General features: G+C 42.2%; 1 protein-coding gene across 1 annotated transcript in view; it reads left to right on the top strand.

The window, feature by feature from the left end:
- LOC128430075 (collagen alpha-1(XXV) chain) overlaps positions 1-12,476 on the top strand; it is a 134,905-nt gene that overhangs the window by 64,351 nt on the left and 58,078 nt on the right. The window contains exon 3 of the mRNA XM_053416028.1: positions 10,513-10,557. Within this exon, the coding sequence (XP_053272003.1) occupies positions 10,513-10,557 (45 nt within the window). The remainder of the gene's footprint in view (positions 1-10,512; positions 10,558-12,476) is intronic.

Genomic DNA, 12,476 nt, shown 5'->3' with positions numbered 1-12,476 from the left:
GGCGAACGCTGGCTTGCACACGCCTGCCGCTGATAAGGTCAGCCAGCAGTCATGTCATCCGTTTGCAGCAGGTATAGAGTTACACGTGATCTGGTCGTGACATCCCATAAGCCAACGGAGTCTTTTACACAGATAAAGTATTTCATTTGAACTTGAACAGGAGGAAGGGATCGTTTAATGCTAATCGTGCGCTGTACGTCCCATTAGGCGTCCCACGGTGGACCATTTCATCCAGTGACCATAAATGCTCCCGCAACTATTTCGAGAAACTCTAGCGCCCAGAGGACACACAGAGGAGAAGGCGTGGACGCGTCACACACACCCACATGTGTCTATGTGATACTACGCGTGTCACCATAAGTATGCTTGGTGCAATATTCACTCCACACACACCCTCGGTAAGCTTCAAAAGCATCTCCTGGCCGATCCCCAGGAAAGAGTCACTGTGCGTCCATGTGATCTGAAAGTTTTTTTCTGGAGTCAAATTTCTAAAAGGATACATCAGGACTTCAGCAGCCTGGAGGATCAAATCAGCTCATGTTGTATAACTACTACATGTAGCATACTTGATGTGTATTTGCTGGCATCTGCACCTCAGAGTTCCATGGTCTAATTAAAGCTATGTATTGATTAGCAGCATACTCAGACCAGAAGCTTAAATCAACCCCTGACTGTTGCGATAATCAGGCTGAGGTTGCTTTCCCCTTGTGTGTATATGTTGAGTGGGTTTTTTAACTTTCGGTCAGTGTTGGCCTGTGATATTGTTGTTTTGCAAAAATCGCACTTGTCCCCGGACCTTTAGATTCTCTCATTTCTGTTGCCGTCTCTATTAACACAGGACATCGTTCCGTGCAAGATAAGAGACTGCCGTCCACTGTGTCACAACAATACTGGTTAACAACCAAAAGAAGCCATTACTTTCCACTGTGTATTACACTCCAGCCGAGCCATGCCAAGCTGGGCTCATCCTCGTGTTTCCCCCTTTTCATTTACAACACATGAAGCCTTTGTGTTTTTCCTCAAATTTCTTGCTAAAAGATGATAAAGTTTCCAAAAAAGTAACACTCCTTCAAATGCAAGCAAGCGTTTCAAGAAAGTTCCGCGGCTAGGCTTTCTGATAGAGCCGTCAGGATGGACGCCTGCGCCAATTCAACCTCGCAGCATAAGGCGAACGGGACTCGGCCAATCGATTGGCTTATTACTGATCTCCTCTCATCAGGGAGTGTGTTCTGCTTCCATCACGACCGCAGTCAGGACTGCAGGGAGAATAATTGCAGTGTGCAGTGCGCGGGCTGGTTCTCAAGTATCCCGGCACTCGGGCCTTTGCCAGAGGAAAACACATTGATCTCTGAAGGTGATGAAAAGGCTCTCGCAAAGGCCCCGCTTCCTCCTCAGCAGCGTTCCAGCTCCGACACTGAACCAGAACAAAAGCAGTGATGATCCATGCATGTCAGCCGGGCGTACTTGTATTTATGTTGTTTGTCTTCTCTGGGTGTGCGTATGTGCACGTTTGACAAAGATCTAAAGCAGAGCTGCTTGTTCTGCAGTAATTTACGGTCTTCTAATCTCTAAGTATGCCTGCCTAAGAGTGCATCTTTATTTAGGTGTAAGAGACGATACTGCAGGACTGTCGCTACTCAATCGCATGTGCAAAACTTTGTCTGCTGGGCAAGTCTACTTTCCTCTGGTGGCAGCAGCACGAGAAAGATGCATATTTAATACTACTTTCAATCTGCTTGAAACCATGTTAATGGAGCCTTCAGCGACAAGTCCTCGAATCCCAGTGGGTTAATCCGTGATTTAATGAACTGATAACTGGGACCAACACACACACATACCCATTAAAAATTGCCATAATCATCAGGAAGGGGTGGACAAATGACTACATTCAACGTTGATAACAACATCCTCTGACCACTGAGGGAACACACAGACACTTGCAGCAGGCAATGCAATGCATCATTAACTTTTTTTTTCTTCTCTCTTTTAAATTTAATCAGTGGCTGCTTTCTGCGTGATAATGGATGCCGCTTCGTGTAATTACTTTCTGATTCCTGCCGGGTGATGTCTTGGGACTATGTGACATTAACAAGTGTCTTGCAGGTTGTGGAATTGGCTTTAAAGTAATGGCAAACAACACTGGCGCGGACTCGTGAGCGATCAGAGTGATCAGGACGCTGTGTTTTGACGAGGCCTCGTAATTGAAAACTGCAGAAGTGAGTTTCATTAGGGTCTTGCACGGCTGGTGTCACTGTTTATTATCCCTCAGGACTATTTGTCATGTTTAATCCAGCCCCTAATCAGGGAGATGTCGGACGCTTTACGGCTTTTATACAAATCTGTAAAAAAATCACAGTTTAAAGAAGATGGGCAAGATGACAGCTTCCTAGAAGTGAAGCTAAAGTGCCTACATTTTGGGCTGACTGATGTATAGGTCTTAAATCTCTCCATGTTAGTTGATGGGACATAGACCAAGCTACAAAGTCAAAATTCAAGTCAAAGATGGTTTCCGTCATGTTAGTTGACTTACCACTCTGATGGATGTTCAAACGTTTATCTTTCCAATAAGTGCTTGGATAGGAAATTACCTTGACTCATTATTGGTCAAGCACATGTATCGGTGGGACCTCGCTACTGGGTGCACTTCCCTGATCGCTGGGGTGCAAACTCCGGCTCCAAATATGTAAGATGGTGGGGTTTGTATATTTTGGCTTCATTTCACGATACAGTGTATAATTTAAATCAACTGTGTGTGTGTGCACAGAGAACACAGTACAAGAGCTTATGTGGCGACAAAATGTGTGGACCAAAAAAACATACGATGAGTAAAATGTAAAAATCCGACACAATGGTCTCTCTTATGGGCAACAGATTAAATATAATTGCCAAGAACTATTTAGGAAATGGCTGCAATCATCATATTTATTCAGGAAATGGTTGCATTGCAGTTAAGTGCAGTTGGAAATCAGGATAATGAAGATATAGGCCACAGGCTCAAGGAATAATGTGAGATATCCTTTAGTACTTTGCTTTTCGAGGTCGGTTTGGGATTCAAATGTGAACCTTGGGAAAATTCAAATAGCCCTCTGAAATCTTCTGGAGAATTTTCTGTTTATTTTGTGTTGTCAAAACCCTTTGTGGCAACAGAGAACTGGATTTAACACTAAGGGCTGGTGGCCCAGCGCTCTTTAACATGGTTTGGAAATTGTTGTACTAGTCTGTTTAACAATGCACAAGTTATTTTTGGCTTGATAATCCAAACAGAGTGGCTGTCATTTAAAGGCAGCTGAAGAACCGCTGTTGTTGAACAAAGTTGATAATAAGGTTGCTCTTAGAAATGGCTTAGCATTATATGCTAACCATGCTGTATCAGATTGCAGCCATTGGGAAACATCCTATTTCCATGAGCTGAACTTCCATTGACACAAGTAAAGCTAATATATAACACATTTTAGCATGTAGAAGCTAGAATAGCACTTGGTAGAGCAGGTACCTCACCCAAGGCCCAACAGTCCCCTTATGAATCCACATTTCAATATGCTAGATAGGGATTTTTATTTTTATATCTGTAGCACATTGCAAAGTCATAGATATCAATCCCCTTAACACGCCTGTTTAAAATAAATAATCTAAATCCATAAATTTTAATGATAAATATTGTTACCACAATATTGAATTGATTCAGTGGGAAACGCTGAGGCAGTGCTTTTTAACACAACCTAAAGTGGACGGCCAACAAAGTTTTGACCGCAGTTAAAAGGTTGCTCTTAAAGAAATAACTCTTTCTCTGTCCTCATCTGTTCTTGAATCGTAAGAGTCTGAGGAAGTTAAGGAAACAATGGAAGAGAGTCAGTCAGGGTACAACAAGGCCGACCCTTCCGGAGCCAGTTTGCCAGGTCACAAGTTGAAAAGGGACTTTCCTGTGTTTTTTCAGAAACATCCAATAGAGATCTCAAGAGGATTCGGAAGTTAAACACAGTTCACCTCTTTATCTCATTGTGCTGTTATCTGTTGACTGCGTGACCTTCCCAAGTTTTCAATTGGGCCTTTGTGCTGGTTCGGTTTTAAAGTTCAACCTCTGTAATCGCAGAGAACTGAGAGGTCAGAACAGTAGTTCAATAAACTGCACATGCACTAGATGAGCTAAATGTGGACCACACATGTCCGCGAGGGCTTTGTGCCACTGCTCGTCTTCCACTGTTCAAAGACAAACAGAATTGGGTTAGTTTAATTGGAGACTCTAAGACTAAGTTCACACAGCGGGCCCAAGTGGCCAGAATCTATTTCTTTCCCCTCTTTGTGTCCCAGATCTGACTTTTTTAATGTACACAACGTGCTGCGTTTGACGTGTTCTTGTTCTTCTGCGCATTCGCATTCGGTGCTAATCTGAACATGAGTGTTTTTTTTGTGATACACTGGCAACCTGTCCAGGGTGTGCCCCCACCTCATGCCCAAGGTCAGCCAAATGGGATTGGCTCCGGGACCCGTGTGCTCCTCAAAGGATAACTGGTGTAGATATTTAATGGATGGGAAAAGATCATGTTGATTTGCTCTTCTCCTTTCTTTTTCTCCCTCTTCCTCAGCCACTAGTTAAGTCACTTTACTTCCTGTACCTGTCTCTTCAAATTAAAAGTGCTCTGCAGAGTCACGAGACATTGCAGGGGCAAGCTCCTTATCTGAAAGGGTGGAGGTCGAAAAAGTTTGTACTGACTGCACTGGATTCACAAATTAATCGCACTTAAAGTTATCCTGAGCACTTTTGTTTCTTGAGATAATTGCAACCACAGACCGAACAAACGTTTTATATCATTCTAGTATAGATACTTTTTCTTAGCTTTTTTCTATGCAAGTGAAGAAGAAGTGCTCTTGTTCCATAGTTTTAGTGGTGAGGCTCTGCTTTTTCAGCTTGACAACAAAACAAATCCCTCTGAAGATGAGGAGAACAGTGACATCCAGGGATGAGGCTGATTGTAAAATTGTGGTCATACGTTTTCATTTTTCCCCCCTTGGACAGTGAACACATTGTTCCTCGAATTAGCATTTAATGCATTGATTTATTCATTGTCATGCTGAGTAATACTGATCTTGGATCAGAACGACCGTCCCCTCTGCCAGGCTTTTTCCACAAAAATGTACTTGTACAATAACAAATGATTGTACGGTAGAAAGCCAGGTTTTGTGCAGCTTTGGTTCCGTTGACCTGGATACCCAAGTGCTGCCAGGTTGAATAAACGCATCCATCCATGTTGTGGGTTTAAATTGACTATATTAAAGTCTGTTTCAAACTGTCCTGAAGCCTTGTCAAGACATTAATCAACATAGAAATAGTCTGAACACTTCACCTTACTAAACTCCAATAGTTTACAAGCCAGTGAGAGACTTTCTTACTGGATATGTTTCACTGCTGATTTTGTAATTTTGACATCAGTCCGGTTATATTGAATAGGCCACAGATTTTAAATTATTTTAAATAGAACCGTTTACAGCACAACAAGTTGCTGCTGTGACACAGCCACCGTCACTTATTCCGACATTTTAAACAAAGGATTGAAAGCGTTTCATCAAAATGGCTGCGGAACATTTCAAGAACCATATCACCGTTGCACATTTTTTATTTCCCACTGGAGGCACCTTCTACCCTCGTCGTAAAATTAACCATCGCTAACCCAAACACCGGCAAAGCAATTTCATGTCAGTTCCTAAAAACATTGGCTCTGGACCTATAGTGCAGCCATGACATTTCCCACCAAACATTCATGGAGGGCATTGTATTTTTATGACTCATATATAAACAGCCAGGTCAGCAGTGCTCTTGGCATTCATAGAATAGGCTGGTTGTTTACGATTCAAGGGGAAAAATAGTCTGAACCATGGAAACTGTTGTAGCTGAATGAATCAAACGTGGAATTATTTTCATGTTTGGCACTAAGTGTGATCTCCAGACGTTTGTTGCATGTTCCTGAAGGCAGCCTTTCTTACCTTCTTAATGTGTGATTAGAAAGTTAAGTTTCCGTGATGCATACACTGCAATGGTTCACAAAATAAAAGTGCACTCTGCTGTCCTCCTCCTCGGATTATTTTACGTTATTTGCACAAAGAAAACACAGCAATTGTCTTTCATTTAGCATTTGAACTCGGATGATGCACATGCCAAACACATCTGCATTTCCTGGCTTTACCCTTGAAAGGTGCTGTTGAGTTTGTACAGAAATGCAAAGCCACCCCTTCTCAAACCTGATTCACTTTGGAGGGCGGAGCTGTTACCCTGTTTGCTAGTTTTGGCAGAAGGCTGATTTTTATTTCAAAGGATGGCTGTATTGCATAGCGAGAAAGGCTCTGAGTGGTCTGATTATGTATATCAAGCTCAATTCCTCTAAATGAGTCTGGGCCCCGGCTGGTTCACATAAATCGGATTGATTTTAAGGAACAAGAGAAATATGGCGGTGTGGTGGTGTTAACTGTTCTGGGCTAATCAGTATTTTATGGATGATGGGTTATGGGTTGGGGTAAAGCGCAATTTTGCCTCAAATACATGTAGTATAAATGAGAAGTTTATTATGTCAAGCAATGCATAACATTGAAATAATGTTGTAATGAAGAACATGAGCAAAAGTATTCAAAAACAATACACCCATGGCTTAGAACAGCGTGTTTCACAATGCTGCCAATGACATGGGAATCCGTTGTGCCAAATAGCATTAAAATTACTTCTGCTATGTATTTTGGACCAAAGACATTCTGTGGTATTGTAGAAATCTCATGTTGTTTGGTTATTCCTTAAAAAAAAGGGGGGCTGGGGGAAATGAATAAATTCTGAGACTCTAAAGCATAGTGCTGATGGTTTCATGCTGCTCTTAGAGCTAACTTGGTGCCATTCAAGTCACAGGCTATTACCATAATATTCACAGACACATGACATTTGGGAAGAAACACGATTCAGTGTGTCAGTGTGCCAACTTCAATTTTTTTTTAATTTGCTTGAATATGAATGACCTTGACTGGAAAGTGTCCAAACGACCCTTTAACATGTGTTGAGCTGTGCAATTTGACAGTCTCCTGTAGTCCACATGTAAATGTAGTTTCTTACTGTGGTTTTAGCCCCCGTTGTTCATTGCTTTGATCTAATTTAGCACCATAACATACTTTCAACTTTCCCATCAACCTGAAAGTTAGCTTTAATTTGCTAATTCGCTCTAATTAGGCAAATGGGAATTTCATTAGTTTTTGCACTGATTTGGTCATAAGCAAGTTTTTACAAATTAAAACCTTAAGATGAGCTAGTTGAAGAGTTAAGGGATCATGAAAGACAGTCCACACAATGTAATATGATTGAGTTCTAGCTTCAGCAGGAGGTGAAGTCAGGGGATCAGCACATCATTAGAAAACAAGGTCTGGAACCATGAATGTCTGTTCCTTGGCAATCCATCCAAGAGTTGTAGAGGGATTTGAGTCTGGATCAAAGTTTTTTTGGGGGGTGGGGGGGCAACCAACCAACACAACCAGCGTTGCCATCTTAATACCTGCACTGCTGGCTGGCCAATAGAAAATCCAAAGAGCACTTACTTTAATGGCTTTTCTCTCTGGTTCTGCATTATAAAAAAAGCTTTCCACTGCCTATCTTCTAAAATTCAAAAGCCACCAAATAAAAAATTGGAAAAAAGATACCACATATATGTATAAGCACAGGGTCCATTTTATTTTGAATGCCAAAAGACTTTCCATGAACATTAAGTCCACTTTCATAGTCAAAATCTGTCAAAAACTTGAGCAGGTTTCAACCGATTGCTTATAGTTTTTGACCCTCATGTTGGACTTTCATGCCGCATTCTTTGAAACCACTGTTCAATGACTGTACTTGGGGTACTGGGAAAAAACGTCAGGCCAATACAGTGTTTTCGAGAAGGAACAGGCATTTCTATGACAGGTAGCTGAATATCACTCAGCGTCTAATAACCACGTTCGAGGCCTGTTCCTTTCATTTATAAGTTCTTTCAATGCTCGGTTTTGTCCTAATTGATTGAAAAACAACTTTCTTGACAGGGCCTGATGGGCTTTGCAATGTTTTCCCTCGACTTGTGTTTCATAAACTGAAATGTCATAGCGTTTGTGTTGGCCTTGCTTTTGTAGTCCTTCGAAGTTGCTGGTACAGCTCGGTTGTATGGGAGTCTCTCCTTACAGTCTATAATCAGAATGAAAAATATTGTCATGAATATTGTGAATCCAGATGATATCTGAAAATGATGCGGGGTATTTTGTCTGGACCAGATACTCCCATGTGGATAATGTTTTCTCAGCAGCTGTCAGAAATATACCATAAAATCAGGAGGATGTTGTATCATCGCATGAACAAAATATTCCTCTCAAAGGTGTCGGGTGTCATTTCAAAGTGAGCAATAATAACGCGGCTGCCAAGCGCAGTAAACCCCCTTGTGTTTCTTTTCAAACCTTAAAAAACAAACCTATGGAGAAAGCTGGGTTGATGTGAGCCATAGTAAAGTGAGAGTCAAACTCCACCTGTGGTTACATACTTTAAACTGCGCTTGGACCCCTCTCTGGCAGCGCCTGACATTATCCTGGATGCTGTCCAAAGGGAGCATGGTCGGAGGGTGAACTGGAGCCAAACAGTGGGATCAAATCGAGGTCTAAGAATCATACGATGGGTTTTTGTAACATAATCTTGCATTTTGCACCCTAGTAACACATCTGGAGTATCATAAATCAGCCCAACGCTGTATTAAAGGGATTGTTTCGTCTTTATTTTACTCTTTTCTTGGTCCCTTTCATTTATTTTCCCTAAAGAGGGATGGAGATAACAAAGCTTAGAGAGGAGAAATGGAAGCATATGGAAAGGAACGTTAATAAGAAGAATGTGCTCCTTTTACATTCATTGTGAAGGAGATTACAAAATAAATGTTATACATGTATATAGAGGGTTGATGAAGAAGAAACAAAGATATCTAAATCTGTATACATACACCATGTGTGTGTGTGTATATATGCATACATATACAGTTTGTGTATGCATATATAAATACATGCATACTTTCACGTGAAATGACCCAAGATGATCATATACCGTGGTGTTATCAAATCAAACATATGAAGTAAAATAATTTTAGTATTTTAGTACATATTCACCCAAACTCAATTCAAGTCTCCCACATTGAAAAAAGAAAACTGTTCACTTAAGAAAATACTTATTTGAGTTCATTGAAGTACACGTTATATGAAAGCACTTGAAACTTCATTTGTGTGTTATCAGATTATGAATTATTTTTCAGTTCTATTTTTCCGTTGTACCCCTTTAGTTTTTATTATTATAAGCAGGGGTTGGACGTCAGGTTGTTGGGACGAGCAGTTCATCTGATTGTTTTATATTTTGACTCCTGTTTTTTAGCTGCAGGTCAGTGTCACAAAGTCATTCCTCGCAGCGACTTTTAACCCCCAGGCAATTAATGTTGAGCTCTGTGGTCTATTCATAAACTTTCTCCAATCCCATTACATGACTCTAATTAACTTGAACACTCTTTCATGATGACAAAAAGCTATTCTTTGCCAGTGCGGGGGTCAAAAGAAGTTTGAAAAGGATTTGCATAATAACCCTTCACAGTGTTGTTGCTGCTGCCTGAAATTGGATCTGGTTATTTTCTGTAATGCACAACCAGATGGAAAAGTTTGTTCCTCTCGGCTGCATTGACTTCCAATCTCTTTGATCCTGACAGCTGCTTTAATGTCGGGGGAAAGTGCAATTTAGCTTTTCATATATTACCCATTCCATTGCAAGTTGACAAGGCTTCCTCAGAGGTGGAGCGAGCTTGTGCACCACTGTGAAACCGTATGACAAGATCCCGGCTTTTAATTTTCAGCCAGACTAAAAGTCATGGCCTCACCCTTTCGGATAAATTGTGAATGCGCCCGTTTTTTTTAGGAGCCGAGAGCAAACAAAATGCCAGAGCCTGAAAATGTGTCTCCTGCTGCCAACCTCAGGAGAGGACTGCATGGGGGGGGGGGGGGGGGGGGGGAGGGGGAGGAGGAGGAGGTCATTCTGGGAGAGATGATCCCAATTTCCAATGTTTTTTTACTTATTTTTTACCTGAGAACTACCTGTACATAAAACAGACCAGTCAAGTCGTCCACATGTTAAACCCGACAAAGCATGTAATTACTTTACTCCTCCAGCTGAGCTTCAGCAGATTGAGGAAAATGGCAAAAAGGGAAAACACGTCTCGATAAACAAATTAAAAAAGCAGAGAATCCGTGCCGAAAGCAAAAACTGAGAAGAGAAAAACACACATTTCTGTGTGTGTGTTCCCTTTTTTCTTGGAGTCAAAATACTTAATGATCCTTGAGATTCAGAAGTGTTTGCATTCCAAATACAATATTTCTCTGCAGCTCTTCCTCCTCCTTCTGCTCAGTGGTTTGACTGAGAGAATGCTCTTAGAATAAGAAACAGACAAAAACACGGAGACAATCAAATAACCGAGTAAAATTTATTATCTTCCTTTTTTGCAGGACCTCCGGGAAAGCGAGGAAGAAGAGGCCGCGATGGAGAACCTGGTAAGTGCATTTGTGTGTCTGTTTGTGTGCGTGTGTGTTTGCGGCCAAAGATCACTGTTTAGAAACGTGTAAGGAATAATTCAGTGGGACAACAGCAAATCATGCTGTGCTTACAATCATGTAAAAGTACACTGTATATCTTTGGAGGCTAAAAAAGGTTATAGATGTGTAATTTGTGGCTCCTGTGGTTTCGCTGTTCACTCGGATTGTTTCAGCTTTAGTCGCCATTGAAGCACTCGATTTTCACGGGAAAAACCAGGAGAGACAGTGAAAGTTGGAGAAAGTCAAAGCGATGCCCAAACTTGTCGAGGTGCTGACGGCCGTGTCGAAACGTTAAGACATTCCAACCCTTCGGTGCCGATCCCAGACATGATGTAGTTATATTCGGGGGACACACAATTCGCGTTTGTTGGTTTTGCATAAATTTGGCAACAAGTGTTCCGATCGCACTCAGGATTTCCGTCCTCCCCTCCCTCCCGCCCACACGCTCTCCTGAGTTGACTCAACAAACTTGGCCCAGCGGGGGCCTGGAGTATCCAGGAGAAGGACGTGCTGTGCAGCGACGCTCCCACAGGCGGAGAGTGTCGCCGCAAATGGAATTAGCAGCGAGAACATGTACTCGGCAGGGAGCTGTGGCCGCTCACCTGATGGGAGTGCGGTGGCGTTCCTGTGCAGTGCGGCTGAGCGCGGCGAAACGCTGTGGAACAAAAGCACTGCTCTTGTAGAGAGAAATGAGGGGGACGGGCCACAGGAGCAGTTTGGTTTCACAGCCCAATAACCAAACAGTGTGTCTGTCAGGGGAGATATATGACTGTTGGTTTTCTAAGATGCAGACTCTACTTAAATCAGTTGAGGTCGTGCTATTCGAGAATCAACAATTCCTTCATTTTCCTCCCAGGTTTGATTTTGCCAAATTAATTTGGGATCCTGTCTGAGGACACATTCAGCGTGGCTCCCCGCTCTCTCTCTCTCTCTCTCTCTCTCTCTCTCTCTCTCTCTCTCTCTCTCTCTCTCTCTCTCTCGCTGCACCAACAAACAGATCCTGAAAGCCGCGGCGGAGGAGAGAATTAGAAATCAAATGACAGAAAAGACACCAGTTCAATGATCCGGTCGGCTGCGCATCTGAAACGCCGCCAGGCTTTGTTTACACAGCGCTCAACTTTCCAATAAACATCCACCGCGCCAGCCTGTTTTCAAACGGCACCATTGTGCAAAGACAGTTTGCTCATTCTCCGGGCGGCCAAAGCGAATGTGGAGACCGTGAATGGCTTCCTCATGACAAATCAGTCGGAAACGAGCAAACAATCATAGCCACTCCAAATGTCTGGACTGCATAGGCACAGTGTCTATCCAGGGCGGACAATAGGAAACAATTGGGTTGACAAGCCTCACCATTCTGTTTAATAACCCAAATTACAGCGCTGAACAAGGCCGTTGTCAATATCCGACAGATTTGGCTCAGGTTTGTCGACCAGAAATAGTGCTTGTTTGGAGAGACTGCTTTATGTTAATGTCAGGAAGTTAAGCAGCTTTTTATCAGCACGTTCACTGGTTCTGCAAAAGCATTTAGATAGCATTACAAAAGCAATGCCTTATTGGGTGTAATTCAAAATGTTGGCACTCGGAACGCTCTAAAAGCGATTGTGCATGTTTGCATGAAGTTTTAACTCACTTATTTCTGCTACATTAACTGTTTGGATATATCGGCGAACATAAAGTGGAGCAATATTCTGTGTGAAGCTCTCCAGGAGAAGATAAAAAAACATTTAGGACACATTATACAACAGAGAAATGTGCTCCTTGACGAGCGCAGGCGTGCTGCATTCTGCACTGTAAGCCTTCTGCAAATCCAATTTCCCTCTTTTCTCAACACTGGTGGATGTTGAAGGGAAACATATTTAATTCATGACTCGCTTTAA

This window comes from Pleuronectes platessa, chromosome 23 (assembly GCF_947347685.1).
Source record: "Pleuronectes platessa chromosome 23, fPlePla1.1, whole genome shotgun sequence".
Taxonomy (NCBI): domain Eukaryota; kingdom Metazoa; phylum Chordata; class Actinopteri; order Pleuronectiformes; family Pleuronectidae; genus Pleuronectes; species Pleuronectes platessa.
The sequence above is the reverse complement of the archived record's forward strand: the minus strand, read 5'-3'. Positions and strand labels throughout refer to the sequence as shown.